The sequence below is a fragment of the Paramormyrops kingsleyae genome, chromosome 23 (assembly GCF_048594095.1).
Source record: "Paramormyrops kingsleyae isolate MSU_618 chromosome 23, PKINGS_0.4, whole genome shotgun sequence".
NCBI classification, from domain to species: Eukaryota; Metazoa; Chordata; class Actinopteri; order Osteoglossiformes; family Mormyridae; genus Paramormyrops; species Paramormyrops kingsleyae.
The window spans coordinates 22,047,537-22,070,030 of NC_132819.1; the positions used below are offsets into that span (position 1 = coordinate 22,047,537).

Below are 22,494 nucleotides of genomic sequence, written 5' to 3' on the forward strand. Positions count from 1 at the left end.
TTATGAGTAATCTCTCTGCTGCAGAGACTATGAGACTCTCTGAGCAGAGAGAGGACTCGTACAGCACAGTGATGACTCATAGCAGAGAGAGTACTCATATGAGTACTATATGAGTCCTCTCTCTGCTATATGAGTCATCTCTCTGCTGCAGAGACTGCTATGAGACTCTCTGAGCAGAGAGAGGACTTGTACAGCAGAGAGAGGACTCATATAGCAGGACTTGTATATAGGACTTGTACAGCAGAGAGATGACTCATATAGCAGAGAGAGTACTCATACTGCAGAGAGAGTATTCATATGAGTACTATGTGAGTCCTCTCTCTGCTATATGAGTCATCTCTCTGCTGCAGAGACTGCTATGAGACTCTCTGAGCAGAGAGAGGACTCGTACAGCACAGTGATGACTCATAGCAGAGAGAGATGACTGATATAGCAGAGAGAGTACTCATATTGCAGAGAGTACTCATATGAGTACTATATGAGTCCTCTCTCTGCTATATGAGTCATCACTCTGCTGCAGAGAATGCTATGAGACTCTCTGAGCAGAGAGAGGACTCATATAGCAGGACTTGTATATAGGACTTGTACAGCAGAGAGATGACTCATATAGCAGAGAGAGTACTCATATTGCAGAGAGAGGACTCATATGTGTACTACTGACACAAGATGTAAAGTTATACAGTATCTACAGGTTTTCATAAATTGACAACATTTTGGCACTGAACATTCTAAGTGCTAAGACCATTATATTCACTTGCATTAATGTGGTAGTTGTTATGCATTTTGCAGTTTTATGATACATTAAAACATACACAAACATCAACTGAAGTGCAGTCAATATGTTTACATGACAAAGAAAAATTAAATTAGTGTTAGTCGGACTCCAACCGGTCTTTTAAAACACATGTAACATGTTAGTCCACCTGAAATCACACTAAATCACTCAATCGGTCTACCCAGATAATGTGGTTTGGAATGGATTTAGCTCTGCATGTATGTGTTCGATTGAACCCAAACTGAACTAGATACTGCACGTGCCACATTTTTTACCTGGAAGTGACAAACAGTAAACAAAGAAAATGTAAAGTGCTATAAAGTTGCCCAATTGAAAGACAATTTGCTAGTTTGCCCTAACCAAGTTGTCACGTAAGGCAAGGGAGAGAAGCAGAGATCCAGGGTGCAGGGAATACAGAGCTTTAATGAGTCAGTTTGGGCAGGAATACAGGAAATGTCCAATACGGCGCAGAGAGGGATCACAGGTTCTTCTTCCCCGGTAACCAGAGAGAGAGAGAGCGATGGGCAGGGGCGATATCACCGACTCGGTAAGCTGGCAGGTAGGTACAGAAGCGGCGTGCAGTAATCGTGGTCGTTGTCCGTGAGCTGAGGTCGATACCAGGGGGATCCGTCCGACGGAGACACACAAGACCGGGGACACAAAAGGAGGGGCGAACAGGAGAGGCTGGACTCGGCAGGACAGGTGAGTCAGGTACGGAAGCTGGACTGAGGAGGGAAGGCAAAAAGGTAAGGTTCGCACACAGGTCTAACAGACAAGGCAAGGGGAAACGGGTTGACGGAAGACAGAAAGAATGCTTGGTAAGGCTTTGAAACATCAGCGCAATACTTCGCAAGGAAGGTTTGGGTTGGCTTCTCTTTTAAAGGTGGCTAATCGTCTGCTGATGTGTTGCACCTGCCTGGCCCTGCCCCTGTGGGCGTGACCCAAGTTGTTTGTCAGTTGTTTTCTGTAACATTATAGGCCAAGTGGAAAAAAGCAGCTATACTGTAGCTGTACATCACCACCTATGGTAGTAAAGTCGACATTCTTGAAACAATAAAAACAATTGCCCTCTTGTGGTTGTATACTGGGTGAAGTACAGTATTCCAATTAAATGGCCTAACTGAGGTATAACCGCAGCTCAGCTAAACTGTGCATGTAAATACTGACTGTGTATGTTTGACCTTGAAACATTTTATTGTTAATTTGTTGATCCATGAAAAAGTATAAGAGTTTCCTGGTGCTGAGCAATACAATGTCATAAATTAGAAAATGTCAGAGATCACACACACACCCTCACTCACATACAAATGAATAAATACCTTTTAGCACTGAACAGATCATAGTTGCTGTGAAACTGGCCTTTCCACCCTTTCCTTTAAAACTAAACTGGGCCATGACGGAATTGCTCAGCAATCTGAAAAGTAAACATTTTATTAGTAAATGCTTACTAAAAATTAATGCAATAATACATTTGTTAATCATTTAAAGACTGTTGGAGAAAGCAGGAAGTCCAAAGCAAAGAACGCTTTAAAAAAAAAATTAATTCCTTTGTAGGGGCTCCTACCTTTTAGACAGAATTTATTCTCCCTTACCTTTGCTCATGCGTGTAGGGTGTGGTGTTGACGCAAGCCCAAGCAGGGATGCAGGTTCTTTTTGGGTGTTTAGGCACGCTGAAATAAACACACTTCTTTTGGGCGCTCTGCTTGTGTTGACTGCCTTTTCCCCTTTTTCTGCTGCACTGCAGCTCCACACCTTCACCGAGAGGCCACACTAGCGGCTTATGGCAATACCAAAACATACGTCATATCCAGATCGCTTAAAAACGTTTTCTTTGCAAACTAACACTTTTAAAACAACGTCAACCTTACTGATACAAACGTTTTGTGAAATACTGTAGAATCAGTAGCAGCTAACGAGCTGACGCGATGGCGCCAAACTCACTACTTTCAACTAACTAAGAGAACGCGAACGATCTGCTTCACATATAAAAAAAAATTAGCATTAACTTTTACGTTAGATGGTGGTCAACTGTTTGCAGAGTGCTACCTGAATGATTTTTTTAAACTTATATAAATAATATATTATATTGTAATATTTCGACGCGAGATCAACATAGTGGCAATGCTGTCCCTGCTTGCTCACAGCAGTTATTGAAATCTCAGCATTATAATTACCTTATTCAACGTAATTTCAACTGTTATTCAACGTTGTGACAATGTTAGGTGCCTGATGGAGATTTACTGTCAGATAAAATACTTTGCTGCCAAATGCATGTTACCAATATGTAGTTAAAAATTTCTTTATTATATTAAAAATCTTTTTCCCTATTCAGCCAGTCATGCTTGTTGCTTTAGCAAAATTGACAAATATTTATTACATCACGTATTTATTACATTAAACTAATTAAAAACGTTTTAATCAAAGCATCATAATATGACAATATATTATACATAGTTTTAGTTTCATAAATCGTAAAGAAAAATACAGAGCAAATTCCCTTCAGTTGTTAATTCCGCAAATAAATTTTATAATGTTTACATAAATTGATGTGGCATTTAGAGGCATTTCACAGATCTGTCCATTGGGTGTCGCAGTAAAATAATTCCTTGTTATACCCTCACCCGTTTGCTTGGATCCAAGAGATTATTTGCTTTTGGCGTCGTGGCTGCAGTAACAGACTAAAACTAGTATTGCAAAACATAGTAGCTGTGTCGACAGCTGTGCTTGGCTGTATTCAAGGTCTTACAACATTGCATTATCCAGAAAATGCCCGCGTGCACATCAAGCTTGCAAATGTGCTCAAGGTAAAAACAATACAAATATCTATTAATCATCAGTTGTCGAAAAATATATCTGAAACTATTCGTGCTATATGTAAATCACCGCTGATAACAGCAAAGACATGCGAATGTATATTTCCAGTTACCTGTGATCAGTGGTATTCAAACTTTTTTTCGACATTGCCCCCCCCCCCCCAGGGCCGATTCGACCGCCCGCCCCGCCATACACACACACAGGCAGACTAACCCGACATAAACTTCAATTATATAGAATTTATATATATACACATCATTTGTAATCCTTTCAATGGATGGTAACCATATATAAGCAGGTCTGCTCCAACCTCAAACCCCCCATTTGTTTTTTCCCTCACTGGTGCCTCCCCAGTTTGAATACCTCTGCCTATGACTATAATGGCAATATCTAGGCAGAGGGCAGCTGCTGTACACTCCTAAACACACCCAGCACTCAAATGAACAGGAAACCCCCACGTACCAGGGTCATTCTCTTCCTGCTTTCAGCTTTCCAAAAAAAAAAAAACCTTATATAGCTCCAGTGACACATTTTTCAGGACAATCTGCACATGTCTACAAGAAGCTAAGCTCGCACTGCAGTCTGTGAGCATTTTAAGCACAGGGATGAGTAAAAGCACGAGCACCACCGACGAGCGACCCAAGTGGGACAACAAAGTTCAGTACCTGCTCACTTGCATCGGATTCGCTGTGGGTCTGGGCAACGTCTGGCGCTTCCCCTACCTGTGCCAGATCTATGGAGGAGGTAAGACCCCCTTCATAATACCATAATACGTGGTATAATGTGGCAACTAAAATCACTGTCTATACTCTACAGCATGACTTGATGTATCAATCAGGTATGGTGCTTGAAGAACAATAGAAATTATTATTAGAGCAATACTAAACTGGGTCAATTTAACGTTCTTAGATTTTGGATTTCTTGATTTATTTTTTTAAATGGTTTTCTTGGAGATTTGGACATTTTCCACTTTTATTCATGGATTTGGTAGATTTTCAAGGAAAACTTTCCTTCCAATTGGTGTCTGAGGATGCTACGTTGCAGCTAGGTTAGCAAGGAAGCCCTACATTATTACATTACTTTTGGCTCTTTGCAGTGTGGGGTGGAGAATGTCAAATGATCACCAGCTTAGCTTCTGAGGTAGCTTGGCATGCTGGTGATGTTGTTTGTCCACACCTGGACAGGCTATCCAGACATGCTACAGCACTTATCAGCACTACTGGGAGCTTCGAGAATATAAATGTTTCTTGGCATAAGGATGGATTTTTACAATGTCTCACTGAAGACTAAATATACACAGATAAAATAGCTAAGAACTGGCCTAGTCCTTAAAACACCAGCGTCGTTTCTCTGAGTAATGGCTAAATAAACACAAGGACTAGCACTGAATGACCGAAATGAGCACTACCTGGTTCTCACAATGGTGTGGAAGGGGTTTGAAAGACCTCCAAAATTCAGGGGCCCCAGCATTTCGTAGGGCCCCCAAAATCAACTGAAGGGACGCCCCAGCCATAACACTCTATCTAGCATGGGATCCGTATTTCAGATTGAAAAGTACCAACCCAAGTAGGGGGCCTAGAATTTCTAGCTATTCCCCTGCATGTAACACTATAAAAATGCATGTAAACGTCTTTATAAATGTGTGTGTAACTGAGCAGGTGCCTTCCTGATCCCCTACCTGATCGCGCTGGTGTTCGAGGGACTCCCCCTGTTGTACCTCGAGCTGGCCATTGGGCAGAAGCTGAGGTCAGGAAGCATCGGAGTGTGGAATTCAATATCACCCTACTTGGGTGGAGTTGGTACGTTCCGTCCGTCTGTTTAATTACGCAACAGTGTTTGTATTAGAAATCTGTGTAGATTGTTCATTTTTTGAAGGTGATGAATGTCACGACAGCACAGCTAGGAGCATGCTAAAATGCAGCTAGGTAGGTCTCAGTAGGATAATTACTCTTCTTTAAAAGGTGCAATACCAAAATCATAAAAGGGCTCATAACTCTGAACTGCATATACTATTGTGTTTTTCCTTCTTAGCTACTGTATAGTGAAACTTGCTCTTGCTGGCTACTCATGTGTCAGACTAAGGGATCTTTGGACTTTCTTTGGGTTTTTTCCGGATTGTGTAGGTGTTGCATCCCTGGTTGTGTCCTTTCTGGTGGGCCTCTTCTATAACACCATCCTGGCATGGGTCCTTTGGTATTTATTCAATTCTTTTCAAGAGCCCCTACCTTGGAAGTACTGCCCTCTCAAATCAGACCTAACAGGTACCGAACCAAACAACCTGAGTAGACATACTCTGTGAGGGATCTATCCTTAAAGTGGTTCTGAAGGCAAAAGTGAGTCCTACCCAGTACTAGCTAAGCACACTTAATAAAGCACCCACTGAATGTATGGTAACACTTTCTATGAATGTCGTGTCTATAAGAATCTATGAACACATTCAGTACACATTATAATGCATTCATAAAGCATTATAAACATGGCTATAATTATTTATACGAAGGCATAAAACATTATAGCCATGTTTATTATGCATTATGACTTCCTCATGAAGCTCTCATCTATAATACACTATAGATTCCTTTATAATGCAGAATAAGGCATCCTTAATTCTTATACTGGCCATTATAATGCAGCTAATGAAGGTAACTGTAATGCATTATAGATGAGAGCTTCATTAGAGCTTATGAAGTATTGCAATCAACACATAAATGCCTTATGACTGACAATAGAATAATGCTTTATCAATTCTTGTACCGACCATTATAATGCATTATGAAGGTATCTATAATGCACTATAGATGACAGCTTGAAAGTGTTACCAAGTGTATATTAGTAATTTCTTTGGAACTACAGTAAATGATTGTTAAATTATTTTCAGTATTCAGTACAATGGGTTGAGTGTATTGTGAAATATTATTTTGGGTGAATGTAACAACTGGTGTAATGTTGCAGGCTACGTGGAAGAATGCGTGGAAAGCACGCCCGTTAACTATTTCTGGTACCGCGAGACACTAAATATAACAGCCAACATCGAAATCAACGGCTCGTTGCAGTGGCAGATGGTGGTGTGCCTGGCGAGTGCGTGGTGCGTGGTCTACCTCTGCTTCATACGCGGCATTGAGACCATCGGAAAGGTGGGGGGTGCGAGGTCAGCCACGCGAACTGATGCCGGCATGGTTTTGGTGACGTGAAAGAAGACACACCAAACCTACATGGGCTTGTGCTTGCGTCTGTACAGGCGGTGTACGTCACGGCGACGTTCCCATACCTGGTCCTCACCATCTTCCTGGTCCAAGCCCTCACCCTCCCAGGCGCTACCGTTGGGCTCCGTTACCTCTTCACCCCCGATGTGAGTCTTGGCTTTTCATCCGAAGATGCCTCTTGCGTTCATTCATCCATTCAGCTTCACGGTGATCTCAGGAAGCACAAGGTCGTGAGGAAGGGATGCACTCTGGACAGCGAGTCAGTCCATCTCAGGGCGCACAATCATCGCACAATCATCGCACAATCATCGCACAATCATCGCACACTGCTGACAATCAGGAGGCAGTGCCCGTCAACCCATCCGGCGGCATAGGCAGCCACCTAGGCCATCATCTTCTGGTGGGGTGCAACTTAGCAAGCCAATTTGACATTGCGTAGGACGGGGGGGTGAACTACCTAACTGCAGTTTTGTAGGAGTACCCAGAGATGATCTGCACGGCCTACGAAGAACATACAAACTCCAGACACACACAGAGCCAGGGGTAGAAATTGAGCTCATAGGCCTGGAGCTGCGACCAGCGGCAATTGCCTGGGGCCCCCAAGCTGGGAAGGGGCCCCTGAAGGTGCCCGATTTGCACAGTACAGCAACGATAAATCTGCTTTATTTGTGTATTCTGCTTTTCACAGTGCAGTGAAAATAATGGAATTGTGTTTATTAAATTCCCTTTGCTGGTATTAATTTAGACTTCATGGTAAAATAATGGCCATAAATGTTACCACATTGGGGGGGGGGCGTGTTGGGGGGCCCCCAGTGTCCCTAGAATCACCTCTGGTTGTGAGGCCAGGTGTTGCCTGGTATTTATGTAGGATGTGGTATCACAGGGTGGAAACCGGCCCTGGTCATGTGACCTGTGTGGTATGTTTTTCAGTGGGAGACGCTGAAGAACCCTAAAGTGTGGCTCGATGCAGCCACGCAGATTTTCTTTTCGCTGTCCTTAGCTTTCGGGGGACTCATCGCTTTCTCCAGTTACAATCCTCCCAAGTGAGTGTCGCGTCGTGCCGCGCTGGACCCAACGAGTGACGCCGTTCACGCTCAGGGGGGGCTTAAACGAGTTCGTCTTTCAGGAACAACTGCGAGCGAGACGCACTGCTCGTGGGGTGCATCAACAGCGCCACGTCGCTCTACGCCTCAATCCCCATCTTCTCCATTCTAGGATTTAAGGCGTATTCGAACTTCAATTCCTGCCAGCAGAGGTGGGTCACAACAATTTTGCAGACAGGTCAAGATGTTGATGTACGGTGCTGAAGGCAATGGGGTTTCGGCAAAAAACGATTAATTATTACTTGCCATCTTATAGAAATATCCTGGCTCTGACTAATGAATTTGACATTGGAGACACGAATATAACCCTTGAAAACTATGACAAGTGGTTCGAATATCTGAACTCAACAAATCCTGACCAAGTTTTAAGCCTGAACCTGAAACACTGTGATATTCAGACCTTCCTTGACCAGGTACTCCAATCATATTCTATAAATATTACAATAACTGTCTTTTAAACAGTAGCTATTGGTAATGGTGTCACCTCAGTTTCAGAATTATTTGATGAACCAATGTATGTTTGAACCAATTTTCATAATTTTCAAAATTTCCCAAACATTTCTCTTTAAGCACTGATATATGTTGTCTTCTCTGGAACCAGAGTGCTTCTGGAACAGGCCTGGCTTTCATTGTCTTCACTGAGGCAGTGATTGAGATGCCGGCCTCACAGGTGTGGGCCGTGCTCTTCTTCATCATGCTCTTCAGCCTTGGACTTTCTTCCATGTTTGGGAACCTGGAAGGGGTCCTCGCACCCCTGCAGGACCTCCACATGGTGCCCAAGTGGATGCCCAAGGAAATTCTCACAGGTCATCTGCAATCATCAGAGGTGGATAGCTCAGGTCCAGAAAGTAAAAATGCAGATCAAGATTTTGTTTCAACCAACCAGTTAAGCATAAGGAATCACTGTCACAGAAGACATCTCCGTCCGGATTTTTACTTTTTGGACTTGAGCTATCTACCTCTGGTAATCCAGTAGTCTTCTAATGTGCAACAGAATTTTAATGTTAATCCGAAAATACACTGATAATCTCAGATGATTCAGACAGCTCAGATCAGGCAGGATTTTTTGTGTAGTTTGATTCAAGGTTTTCAAAATTAATTTGGCAATGGTACTTTTGATTAATTGTTTATTTTGCAAAGACTGTCTTGTTTTGAAGTTTGGCCAGACGTGTGATTTCCTAAATATTGTTTCCTTCTTCTTCATTCTGTTAGGTTTGATATGTCTGGTCTCTTTTGCAATCGGCCTGATTTTCACAATGGGCTCTGGTAACTACTGGCTGGAGATCTTTAACAGCTACGTGGGCTCCCTGCCCCTGCTGGTCATAGCTTTCTTTGAGATCGTCGCTGTGGTTTATGTCTACGGCATGAAGAGGTACCTCTTCACCGCCCTCTTACACCACAGCATTGTCACTATCATGTCATTTTCAGATGTCAAACTGCTCATTCGCATTTTCATTTTGCGTTCCCTTCCTTCCAATATCATGGTGCCAATCCGCAATGACGTAATTATGAAATGACGGTAATGGTAACTCGACATCAAGGCCGGCACGTGGCGAGACCAGTGTCACCTGAATGTCGTTGCAGGTTCAGAGAGGACATTAAAGAGATGACCGGCAAGAAACCCAACTTTTTTTGGCAGACGTGTTGGATGGTGATCAGCCCACTCATGCTGCTGGTCGTGTTTGTGGCTTATGTGGTGATCGAGGCTTCCAGAGTGCCAGAGTACCCGGCATGGAACCCGGACTACGTACGTTCTAGTATCGTCTTCATTTAGAACCACGTCTATGCATGCGCACAAAGGAAATATGTAAAACCATTCATATACATAAAAGTATTAAAAAAGCCAACAGCAGTCAGAAGCTACATACATTATGCTCAGCTAAACCCAGGTTATATACTGTAATACAGTGTTTCCCAATCCGGTCCTTGGGGACCCACAGACAGTCCACGTTTTTCCTCTAATGTTTTTACCATGGGAGCAAAAATGTGGACTGTCTGGCAGGGAGCTGAGAGAGAGCAAAAACATGGAGCGACTGTGGGTCCCTGAAGAATGGATTGGGAAACAGTGCTGTAATAATCCTGTACTATTGACATATCTATTGCACATCAAGCCCAGACTGTAAATGCACATCACTTACATATTGGTATATACTAAATTTTGATAAAATGGACATAAGTCATACCATATCATGAACAGAAACTGCACACAGCCACCAAAGTGGGAAAGATTGACTCACTGGACCATAGAAATCGGTTGAATTTAACATCTATTAGGTTCCAAGTGCAAAGAATCCATGACTAATAGCCAACGTTTACAGGTGGACTTCCCTCAGACTGAAGACCAGCCCTACCCCGACTGGGTTTTTTCCATTTGCGTGCTGCTGTCCGCCCTGCCGTGTGTCTTCATCCCCATCGTTACGGTCTACAAGTTTTTCATGCGTCGTTGCAGGGGTAACAGCACGCCATATATAAATCCGTACGAGAACGGCAACCAGACAGACACCGTTCTTGTTTCATGTATTTATCAAATCAACGCTCAACAGAAAATGTAAAATAATCCTGGAGTATGGAATTTATCCAAAGGGTTTGAAAGAAACCCAAAAGGATTTCAGACAAATCTGAGCCATTTCTCTTAATATAATATAGACAAGCTGTTTTATTTATAAGGCTTATCTGTACTTGTTTCCAGCTAAATATGGGCATTACGTCTGGATTCAGTTATGGTATAAATATGTGAGCACATTACAGAATGAATGTTAAACACAAAGCAGAGCGACTGCCAAGTGAAAATGAAATACATTTACAATAAAAGGTATCTATCCGTCCATCCAGAATCCATAATAAAATGTCAACTGACTGCAAAACAGTCTGAGCTGAGAGCATTTGTGTAAAAACAAAACAAAAACAGAATTTACAAGCATAGAATTTGATCTCATAAACGTAATAATCTTCCACGGGTGAAGCCTTACAGTGAAACGGCAGCCAGGAAGGTTAATCACCACATGACCGGCACTTTGAGTACTGCTGTGGACACCAGCGTCTCCTGGCAACCGGTCCAATTGAATGACGCCCGCTGCCAACTGTAGACTGTACTGAAGAGGCAAATGGACCGTGTAGAGTGAAAGGGCTCACTAATGCAATTTAGGAAACACTATTAATCACACCCAGCAGAACCGGGGGGGGGGGGGGGGAGCAATAATCATTGTTTGCGATGCGAACATCAATTCAGAGTTTGCTTTCTCATTTTACATGGTTTCCAAACTTGAGATGGATTTTGCTGTTTAATAAAGAGTTTATTTGAGGATTTATGAAACATTTTCACGAGAATACGTACAGGATATCATACAGAACAGTTAAAACATCTGGACATCATTCAGGCCTCACGAAAATCAACAGACTTTTAGACATAGATGCACCGGAAGTCCTCGGGGATTTCAGGCGTCGACGCTCGCTGGACGACGGCCAGTCGCACTGCTCCCAGCTTCCGTTCCAGCTGCCTCTTACCTGGTAGGATATGGAGAAAAATCAGGAAAGGTGACAGGGAACCAGAGCATTGCAGGTATAACTACACAAAGGTCATTTGTAGGTCATTTGTAACTGAGCAATCAGGAAACTGCTGGTCCAACAAAACAGTGCCAGGAAAATGATGTAAAAAAAAAAAAACACAATTAACAAGGTAACTGGGGTGATGAGTCATAGAAATTGTTCACCTGTCAAGATCTGGATACAACAATAACTGGAGATGGGATGTGGTGTGTGGCCCAGTGGGTTAGGCGTCTATGTCTGTGATCGGAAGGTTTTCAGTTTGAATCCCGTGCTCGGTCACATCACCATTAGGTTCTTAAGTAAGGTCCTTATCCCCCTGAAAAATGCTGAATTGGTGACTCTGTGCTTGTACCCCAAGTGTGTCTCTCATCAGTATATGCAGAGCAAAAGGGGTAGGTGACCAGACACATTCTCATGAACTGATCCCTGTACCAATAAGGCTTTTGAAGAGGGCGGGGCTTACTGAGTGCTGTCAATCATTCCCCGGTGGAGCAGCAGTATCGGAACCGAGAGAATGGACACCAGTACATACGTGTCCGCAGCCGTGGAAGAAGGCACTTGTAGAGGCTTCTGTGACGCGAGAGGATGGTGAGGAAGGAGATGCAGAACATCAGCTCCACAGCCTCAAACTGCAGGCAGCCTCCCATGTTCCTGAAGCCCAGATGGTCTCCTGAGAGAGGTGGAGATGCACCACGTTATGAAACCACGCTACTGGTACAGGCCTATATAAAGTACCAGCGGTGGAGGGAGGACTTGCCCTGGTTATTTTTCCTGATCAGCAGGTTGCAGAGCTTCGCCATGTTCCAGATCATGACTTCGAAGAAACGTGGGTTGTTCTTGACCTTCTGGCCGAAGGGCAAGTTCTGCACGCAGGCATGGAATCTGCAACAAAGGAGAACAACTTCCAAGGGCAGAGGAGGTCACAGATGGTGATGCCCACGGAGCAAGGCGAGTAGCACTGCTGGGTCCACCAGCCTCCGATGCAGATACTGAGTGAGTAAGGTGACATGCTGCATCCAACCTGTCAGTTGAAATAGGTTATTTACCCGTGAAACACCATGCAAAGTGACTTCCTATCAAATTAATGGACTAAGCAGTTAACCAGCAAACCCAGTTGCCCTCAAAGACAGGAATTCCCCATCCCTACAGTCTAAAAGCCACACTATGTGTATTCAGTAATAACCTTGGGCTCTTATCTTTAAGTGTGAAAAACAGGACCGCGTTTCTAAATTTCATGAGGGCCTTTGACAGCAATGTTTGTGTGGCAGCCAGGCTGAATGATGGGTAACGGGAAGGGGGTGGTTACACTTATGGATCTGCACCAGCTGAGCACATCCCACTGCTATCAGAATGATTAACCTCTAAGGTCCGGCCTGTGCAATAATAGACATGTTAAACATCAACCTCCATTTGAATGATGTTAGGAATTCGAGCTGCATTCTAAGTACGAGAGACTGAAGTCCATTTATTACCGCATATATGATGACTACATGTAACAAGGGTTGGGATTTGTCTTTTTAAAGAGATAATTCCACCTCTTCCTTATAAGACTCAACAGATGTTTGGTCGATGAGTCTCGTTCTACAATCCCTGCAAAATAAGATGGATGATTTAAAGATTATTCTACACGGCAGGTTCAGGTTTGGGTGCAGTACCTATGTGCCTGAAGCAGCAGGATCTTGTAGATGTTCAGGTAGACGGCCTGCAGAGAGTTCATCTGCGTGAAGACAAAACAATGTTCACATCATTACCACTGAGGCCACAAGAGACTAGAAAACACCGGCAAACAGGTGATCCTAGGAGCAGAGATTCATGACCAGAAGATGCAATACATTCATACATTTAGCAAATGCTTTTGTACAAGACAATGTACAAGAACAGAAAGCTTTGAGTCAGGGATCAGGGTCAGATAGAGAAGCTGGGCTTAGGAGCCTTACAGGTATGGGACTTGAACCTACAACCTTAAGGACAAAAGCACAGATCGCGAACCCACTTAGGTAAACACTGCCCCCTGGTTCAAATGTAAAATAATTAAAATATTATGAAAAGCTCTACTAACGTACCCTTAAGCAAGGTACTTAACTGCTCTAGTAACATATCAAACTTTATAAACTGGTTAAACGAGAAACGTGTCGGCTGACGGAGATGACTGATCAGGTCCAAACGTCCCTGAGGTGACAAAGGCCAGGTTCTCACCTTCAGGTCCAGGAACATGGGGAGGCACTTGAGCTTCAAGATGGACAGGAGCTTTCTCTTCATGTGCTGTCCGGGGAAGGGCGAGGAGCCGAGGGTCAGGCTGCTCCGCAAGGACAGGCCGGCATAACTGACAGGGTGGATGCGGGGGAGGGGGAGGGGGTGGGGGGTCCACAGTTAGAGTCTACAGACACATACGAGTCCTGACTTGGATTATCAGCCATGGGACTAAGCCACCAGGACAGATCATTAGCACACATCATTGTAGCATGGGAACAGCTGGTTCTATCAAGAACATAGCAAACGAAAGGTTTTATGAGATCAAGTGGCTTTGGGCCTTTAACATTTAAACGCATCATAACGTCTTCCCCATAAAACCCTTCGCATGGCGCCTTTAACCACGAACTCGTCACGACAGCATCTTCTTGTGATGCAGGATGGCAATAAAACGTAGCAACAAAACTTTATCATAGCTATTCCACGAGGACTAAACTACAACAGATGGTTTATTGCAGCTATTTCACTAGGGCTAAACCAGAATATGTGGAAAAAATGTGTCACACATTACAACACAGATAAATTATTAACAGATAATATGCATAACTAACACGGGTTGGGAACTTTGCCAGCATTCAAAATAGTATAAAATTTCAGTGGTTTAAAAAATCTATTTTCATTCAGTTATTTGTATTTCTTAAAGTGACATTTCTGGGCATCAGTGATAAAAAGGAGGCCATTTTTCTATAGTCGGAACACCTGTGAAATCGGAACATCTGTAGTGTTTCACTCAGAGCAAGTTACTCTAAAGCACAGCTTCAAGGGGAATGACAATCTTCATGCTAATAAACGTTTATCTTAGCAAACATCCACTTTGAAATAATTATATTTTTTATTAGGGTTGCAAGGCTGCACAATAACACATCGCGATGTACTGGTGATTACATGGTGCATGCACGATAATCACCAGGGCTTCAGATGACGAACGAAACATCTGATTGGACACCAGCTTTTCGGTACTATATGAATAAACTGCAATTCACCGCTACTTCGGTGCATACCGTGCAGTTGTATGTGGCGTGCTCCGCTAATCTAATGTAATGCACATAAGGAAACGCAGAATTTATACAGATTACTAACTTATGGGCATCACAATACGCATCTCATTAATGTTTTAGGCATACTGCTAATCTGTTTACCAAATTGTGGGCATAAATAAATGCCCATAAAGTATCGAAAAGCTGGTGTCCCTTTCGCCTGTCATCTAAAGCCCTGGTGATTATCGCACCATATAATCACGAGCACATGGAGAGGTGATTTCGTGCAGCCCTATATTCAGTGTATTCACCTAGGGCTGGGTTCTTCAAATCTGGACCTCGATTCCAAATCCAGGCCTTGTGTTCAGTTCTCCCAGGTAGTTAGTTTAATAATTACTGATTCTGATTGGTCAGAGGCTTCACACCTGACTGACAGGTAAAGGAAGGCTGGAAAACCAGCAGTGCTCGGGCCTCGAGGACCGTGAGTTGAATAATAGGGACCTAGGGGTTTAAAAAGCACCACTTTAGGTGTCTGTGGCCCAATTGCTTTGTGCCCTGAACCCATCCTGAGGAGCTACCAGTGGTGCTTGTCATGTCCAACCCGCATCCTCACCTGGAGTAGTCATTATAGACATCCAAGTTATCAGTGTCCAGAAGAAGCCCGCACCATGGAAACAAGCACTGGAAGGGCAGCTGGCGGACACTGGGAATGCCCTCCATGTCATCCACAGGGAAGTTCACAGCGACCTTCGTGGGATTCGCAAAGCACCCGTACTCCGGAACGCCCGCCAGCAGGGATCTGTTACGCCAGAGGTGTCGGAATGATATTGCACCATTTATCACCAAAATGGCTGCATAGTTTCATGCCAAATAACCCCTGAAGGTCATGGACCCACTTGAGGAACATCTGGGCCTTGTCAAACTCAGGTGTGATGAGCAGGAAGTCGTCGACCAGCCTCAGCAAACACCTAGCAGCGTGAAGACCAAACACACGTACCTTAAGCCTTGGCCAGCACCTGGGCAGTCCGCCCTGAACCCGCACAAAGAGGAGAACCAACCACACAGCTTTTGACAGAACCTGCATGTACTAAAGGCCAAAAGTCTTTGCAAACCTCAGCAAAACGCACATAAACAGAAACTGCAGCCTAAACAATAAGACATGAAATCATCTTTGTAAAGAAGGCATCCCTAGTAGGCGTAACCTCAAGAGTTTCTAGTGTAAGAAGCATACTTTTAAATTCTATGAGTTGCCACAGTGCTACCTGTTGGCCAAAGTTAGTTCTGCAGGGTGATGATTTGACTGCTTAGTGTGCTTATTTCTGCGAAGAACCAACACTAAGACTTTAAGGATGCGTTAAAAATTGCCCACTGACGGCAGTACATACTGAAATTCCTGAAGTCTAATATTTGACCGTTAATGTAGTACATACTATATGCACAATATACAGGAGAGCAGTATGTATGCATAAGGACGTACCGCGGTCGCCATCTTTCATATTACCTCACCCGGATGTTTACTAATGACACACACTAGATTCAAAAACTGTTAAAAACCATCAATGAAAAAATATTCATATTCAGGTCAACTTATGCAACGGTACTGTTTGTACAGAAACGGCACTTCCTCCACCATCTTGACACAAATTTCTGAGCAAGAAACAATCTTTGTCTCTGGATGCCGCTCCAGTGGCCTTGTGGGACAGCACAGCCGCCATCGTTTACTTAGGAATTTCACAGAATGTAGTTACATCATCCAGGTATCGTTCGCTTACTGCCTCATCCATACTGAGGATTCCTACATTCCACTCACTACTACACAGTAAAGTATGACATTTCAGATGTACCCTAAGATTTGGTAGGAACAAACAGGCAAGGTCACATGACATGCAGCAAAGCCATACCCTCCTCCATCTGTAATGTCTCGAAACAGGGAGTTCTCCATGTGTCCGTAACAGAGGCAGCAGAGCAAGGCAGACACCACAGAGCCCTGTGGAATCCCGCGGCACTGCCGGAACATTCTAGAAACGTTAAAAGCGATGAATGTGGAGACGCACGAGAACCGCCACCTCCAGCACCCAGGAAGGTGATATTTGAGAAAATGGACTTACTTCTTTCCAAACTGAATGACGTAGTTAGCCAACATCTGCTTGAAGAATTCAAAGACGTCTTTACCATATGTGTCGAGTGAGTATCGCTGGGAAAAAATACATTTAAACTGTAAGAACTTCTGTACCTTTCAATAATATATTTCTAGAAACTTCTAGCATTATTAAAATTATCCAGCATCAGAACTAAGCTGCTTCATTTATGCGCCACAGTCGGTGAGCTTAACATTAAACCTTTAAACCCTTCAAACAAGAATGGATTCTGTCTGCGTGTTCAATTAATTTGGGAGATATTAAGTGGGCACTGAAAGTACGAAAAAACTTTAATTAACCAAGGTGTTGCTAGCCACAAGCTATGTGTCATCTGGGAGAGACCCCAGGCTCACAGAAAAGTACAGTATTAGTGCTTGATGATGGACAGATGGATGGATGGATGGATGTTCCAATAGAATGGGGAAGCCCGTTTGGCTCCATGTTTCCTCTCACCTGCTCTATAAGAATGGAGTCGTGAATCTTGCTATTCTGCTGAATCGTCATCATGAAGCCCCTCACCGTGGTGTCCGTCTCGCCCCATTTCTCTACCTACCACAGAGATGCATTTATCTTTTATTTAGAAGATGCCTTTATCCTAAGTACAAGTGAGGCTCACAGAGCATTGTCAGCTGGCGTTCCTGCAGCGAATTGAGGTTAAGAGCATTGCTCAAGAGCCCAATGATGACATCACTCTGTCAGCCAGGGGATTTGAACCAGCAAACTTCCGATCACAGGAATAGAGTCCTAAGCAGCAGTGTAACTCACTACTCCAAAACCCACAAAGATCCCAACATTTAACAACCACCAAATGCATTAATCTACACACAAATTTAAAATTTCCACCCCGTTAATAAAACCATACCAACAGCTCACCCGTCTTCGGAATGCCCTCTTCATGCTGTCGTTGGCCTCGGACCACACCTGGGCCCACCAGCGAATGACAAAGGCTTCGTTCCATATGGGGAAGAGCACCTCCGTGACGACCTGCAGCAGCTTGTCGTGGGGCAGGCTGTCATAGGCACCGCTAACGTCCACCTAGTCAGGGCACGCATTAACAGACGCACAAGTTTCCAAATGCATCTTTCATATGCATCGCCATTGGCTCACATTAATGCCATTCAATTCCGTAATATCACCTTCACGAAATAGAGGGGGCGGGGCTTCTCCTTATGGAGGGCCGTGAACGGGCCCAATGTCTGGTGGATGTCGCGAACGCCAAACACCGTGGAGCCAAGGAGTGTCGGTCTTTTCTGGACGCAAAACCGCAGGAAGTCATGCAAGTCCTTGATTCGAGACTGAAAGAGCTTCGAGACAGAGACCATAAAACATCACTCGTCTGAAACCCATACAGTAAATAAAAAAGATTTATACCAGTGACCAAGCTGCATGTAGGTTAAAGGTTAAAGCAAAGAGGTTGACTGTGCATTTTAGCGTCAATAAAGTGGTTGGTTTCACAGAAGCAGGGTTGTGGCCATTCCGGAATGCATTCATCAATTCCAATCCAATTCAGGAAGTGGAACTGGAGTTGGAATTAAAATCTCCCTGAAATTCGAATTCAGAAGTACAGATGACATCAGGCAGAACGTGGCCATTAGGCAGGGCTGAGACATGACAACAGTAAGGTGCAGAATGGAACAGACAGTGGTTAGGGTTAGGGTTAGGCAGCACAAAGCTGGGAGCCACAGTACTGACCCATCCTAAGGTTACAGGAAACATTCAAAAGCTACCAGTACAAGTGGGCAACTTGGAGACTCGTACCCACGTCCGGCTGTCTGCCTTCGCCATCCTGGCAATGGGTCTCATGCCCCCAGGCTTGGGAATGAAGCGCAGGCGGGACACCACCGTAGCTTTAGGGAGACGCTGCTGGGGCAGGAGTTCCCACTGACTCCTCAGGATGTGCTTCCTAACGGACGGAGACGGCCAACATTCGTACCCCGGGGCTGACAGAAAAGCTGAAACCAGCATAATTTTCAACCCATCATAGCTTGTTTTGCATTCATCTACTTACCAGTTTTGTCTTTCTGCAGCAGTCTGGGTTAACTACTGTACATTGTTCTACAGCAGTGTTTCCCAAGCTGCTAAAGAGCTGGGCGGGAGCGAAAATGTGTATCGTCTGGCAAAGAGCTCAGAGGGAGCAAAAACATGGACCTACCAGGGGCTAAGAGGAAGCAAAAGTTTGGTGTAACTGTGGGTCACTGAGGACTGGAATGGGAAACACTGTTCTACAGCATTAAAGAAGGGATTCTAAGTTTCTGAGGCCGGTTGCATGAGTTAAGATCTCCTTAAAATAAAGTCGGTTGCACAAAACACCCTTAAGTCTTCTCCTTAAGGTTTCGTTAAAATCTTTATTTAAGTATTTAAGTTTTTCCCCTTATCTTGGTCTTACACTTAAGGAATCCCTTAAAGGTCCCTTAATGGTTGCACAAAACATCTTAACAACCAAAGTAAGGTATAAAAACTTAAATCACATTCTTGTTTTAATTATGGTCACGTAAAAAACCTTCATCAGGCTATATTCTCCTCAACATTTCTGTCAATGAAATTTAACACTGGAGGCGATAACAGGTATCAGGAGCAGGCGTGAGGGCAAACAAACACAGTCTCCATGGAAACTGCACAATTTCACTTAATTGTCATACTTAAGGTGTTTTGTGCAACTGGCTCCTGGTCCTTAAACAGTACGCCGCCTCTCGGACACATTCCATGTTTTCGACATGAAAAAGCACTAATTTCTGAATAGGATGAAGGAAATTGAGGTATGAAGATGGAACGGCGACACGGGTGAGGCCTGCAGTTGCAGGGGCCGCCTCTGAGGCAGAGAGACCTACCCAAACGCCAGATCCTGGAGTTTCACCCAAACATGCTCCCGATAGAAGCGCAGGGCATTCTTCTGGCCGGCACTCTCAGTGACGTAGAACAGGGCCCGCACCAGGCCCATCACGAAGCGGTCCAGCAGCCAGGCCAGGAACCGGCTCAGGAGGTGCTCCCGGTATCGGTGCTCGCTGGCAGGGCAGCGACCTGAAATGGGGAAAGGAGGAGGGATGAGGAGCTGTAGGACACACTCACGGTGGATAGGTGGGGTTGAGTGGGAGGCGCCTTACCGGTCTTGCTGAGCTTGGGCCAATCACAGTCATTCACCCTCATCTTCCACAGGAGCTGAGAGAGAGACAGCCGGTCGAACTTCCCCATGGACAGGAAACGCTTCACACGCAGCAGGAAGTGGACCCGGTTGTGGGCAGATCCCCAGAACTCCTCGGGGACGACCCGATGGAGGCACTCCCGGACGAAGAGGTAAACCTGACGGGGAGTGCTGTGGCGGGTCAGGAGGACGGTGACATCAGCATCGGTGTCTCCCACCGGACACGTCCGTCGCAAGAGCTGGATGTAGGGACAGCCGCGGTGTCGACGGAGGAGCGCGGCGAAGAGGCCCACCATGCCGTGGAACCGCACCGGCAGCCTCCGGGGCTTCCTCTCGGTGCTGCTCCCAAACACTGGGCCTTCAAAGAACACCAGCCGCACCAAGTCCCGCCCCTGGAGGCGCCGAGGCACCGCAGCCCCCACCCTCAACTTCCTGTTCAGCAGGAAGTTCCCCAGGCCACGCCCTCCGTACAGCAGCCCCAGCGCGCGGAAGAAGCAGTCGGTGGGCCTCAGCAGCGGTAATTTTCTCCCAGAAGGACCGTCCCCCTGGAAGGTGGTAGGCAATCTCGGCCCCCTGGTGGCTGTGGGTTTAAATCCCGTGACTTCCAACCTCACCCGCTTGGAGAGCGGCTCCTTGTCCTCCTGGGCCTCCCCTTCTCCAGCTTCCTCCCCTCTGCTGCGCCTTCGCTTCCTCGCCCTCCTCCTACTCCTCCTCCTCTCCCTCATCCTCTGGTCCCCTGCCGCCTGCCCCAGTCTCGGCTTTGCGGCTCCATGAGCGGATCTAAACCTGCTGAGCTGAAATGCAGAGCCTGGCCCAGCAGGGACGCAGTCATAAAAAGGAGGGCCGCACACCTGTAACAGGCAGCTAGGGGGCACTGTGGTGAAGACAGTACAGCTCTCCAGCACGTATCTGGTCAAGTCTGTGCCCAGCCTACTGTGCAGCTTCTTCCAGAAGTCGCTATGGTAGACATAGGCGGCGCTCAAGGAGATGTTGCCATGGAACTTCAGCACGTCAGCGTCCATCTGCTTGCCCTCATAGAGGGAATAGCCTTGAGACAAGACGTTCTTCCTCCTCCTCCTCTTCAGGGTATTCAGCACTAAAGCCAGCAGCTCTGCCAGCGTAATGACCTGCACAACGGGATTGAGAGACGACGGCTGAATGGGACAGGATACGTGCGAGAGATATGAGAATACGGGTATAACAGCCATTGCAAAACGAAGAGGTAGTAGCACGTAATTTTATTTTATATTCCATGCAAGTGAGCGTCACCCTAAATCATATACATCGTTCACGTCGCATCATCCATTAGTAATATAACAAAATAAATCATCCATGTAATATTGCTATTCGTATTTATACTCTTCAATGGTATATTTTTTACATATATACATCATAAGAGCATGCATATGTTTTCCAACTTTTAGTTTGAATACTTAATAAATAGAATTGTTGCATTACGTATGTGTTATATTAATTATTTAGCAGATTCGTTGCTTGGAAATTCTCTCCCTCTGCATCCACTTTAATCCTGGGTAAACTGACCTGGGTGCAGCTGGGGACTTGCTGCAAAACCCTGTCCGAGCAGATCAGCAGTCCCTCGATAAATAACGTGTAGCGCGCGCTGTCCGACGGCTCCACCAGCAACACCTTCCTTCCCTCCTTGAACACTATAGTGTCCGAGAACTCCTGGGCCGTCCGCACGATCGGATAAACGGAGCGAATTAAGCGAAGGACCCGGGTCACATCACTGTTTGCCATGTTTGTGTTAAGTTAATTTAACAGATTTGTAGGATGACATCCTGCACGTTCCGCCAGTTCACTAAAACGTGTATTTCAGTGAAGGACCGGCAAACCGCTCCACATTTCTACCAATGAAAGGGCGTATACACCTACCAATCAAAATCCACTATTCAGCTGGTAGGCGGGTTGCAAAAACGGCGAGGGAAACTTTGCATCGCGGGAAATACCGGCTGTCAATCAACTCATACGAGCCAATAAAACAACGAAGGGGCGATGATCATAAGATCAACAGCGTTCACGCCGGTATTCCTCTGATTCATGATGTGAGAAACACACAACTACGTGCGCCAAAATTACGGCTTTTCCAACACCCGAATTCACTTATGTTATGAAGAGTCCAAAAAAGGCATGTAATGGCTAGAACGCATCAAGGGTTCAAGGGTTTTATATGTCACATTCAAGATATAGTCAGACTATAACCTGCAGTTGAAAGGCAAGGTGGCCAACTCCACCATATAAAGACAGCAGAAAGTAACGACATGCTAATGAATGGACATAAAAAATGAAAGTTATATGGAAAATGGCTATACTGAAAGCAAAAATAAAAAACAAAAGTTATACTGTACAATAAATGGTCCTGAGATATGCAGGACAGCTCGTATAAAGTACAAGCTGCAGGAGGGGATGTGAATTCAGGTGTCAGCCAGGAATTAAGCAGTCTGATGGCTTGAGGGTAGAAGTTGAGCCTCTCAGCTCTCACTGGGACACAGGAAGCGCTTACCTGACCTCAGCCTGGTGAAAATGTCACT

General features: G+C 45.0%; 2 protein-coding genes and 1 long non-coding RNA gene across 5 annotated transcripts; 1 reads left to right on the forward strand and 2 right to left on the reverse strand.

The window, feature by feature from the left end:
- Positions 1-1,178: 1,178 nt before the first annotated feature.
- Positions 1,179-3,728, reverse strand: LOC111846936 (uncharacterized). Its single transcript, XR_002838979.2, has 3 exons — positions 2,368-3,728; positions 2,095-2,189; positions 1,179-1,500 (listed from the first exon to the last, which is right to left on the reverse strand). It is a non-coding gene; the product is annotated as an uncharacterized lncRNA (long non-coding RNA).
- A 63-nt stretch (positions 3,729-3,791) lies between these two features.
- LOC140581888 (sodium-dependent neutral amino acid transporter B(0)AT3-like) lies at positions 3,792-10,739 on the forward strand. Its single transcript, XM_072705649.1, has 12 exons — positions 3,792-4,333; positions 5,248-5,388; positions 5,713-5,850; positions 6,542-6,723; positions 6,828-6,938; positions 7,723-7,835; positions 7,919-8,047; positions 8,152-8,308; positions 8,497-8,701; positions 9,108-9,267; positions 9,480-9,642; positions 10,214-10,739. Exons 1-12 carry the CDS (start codon positions 4,195-4,197, stop codon positions 10,445-10,447), a joined length of 1,872 nt encoding a protein of 623 aa, XP_072561750.1. The 5' UTR covers positions 3,792-4,194; the 3' UTR covers positions 10,448-10,739.
- A 428-nt stretch (positions 10,740-11,167) lies between these two features.
- On the reverse strand, positions 11,168-21,843 carry LOC140577592 (telomerase reverse transcriptase-like). 3 transcript variants are annotated; one of them, XM_072705810.1, is made up of 16 exons: positions 21,488-21,843; positions 19,908-21,072; positions 19,635-19,824; positions 18,565-18,709; positions 17,943-18,110; positions 17,680-17,841; positions 17,260-17,355; positions 16,777-16,862; positions 16,570-16,686; positions 15,565-15,636; positions 15,282-15,467; positions 13,638-13,764; positions 13,097-13,158; positions 12,199-12,323; positions 11,974-12,111; positions 11,168-11,399 (listed from the first exon to the last, which is right to left on the reverse strand). In XM_072705810.1, the coding sequence occupies exons 1-16, from the start codon at positions 21,701-21,703 to the stop codon at positions 11,296-11,298; spliced, it is 3,159 nt and encodes a 1,052-aa protein (XP_072561911.1). In that variant the 5' UTR covers positions 21,704-21,843; the 3' UTR covers positions 11,168-11,295. The 3 variants fall into 3 exon arrangements, with proteins under 3 accessions (XP_072561911.1, XP_072561912.1, XP_023673368.2); XM_072705811.1 differs by lacking the exon at positions 15,565-15,636; XM_023817600.2 differs by lacking the exon at positions 11,168-11,399 and having other exon boundaries at positions 12,199-12,462.
- Between the last annotated feature and the right edge of the window lie 651 nt (positions 21,844-22,494).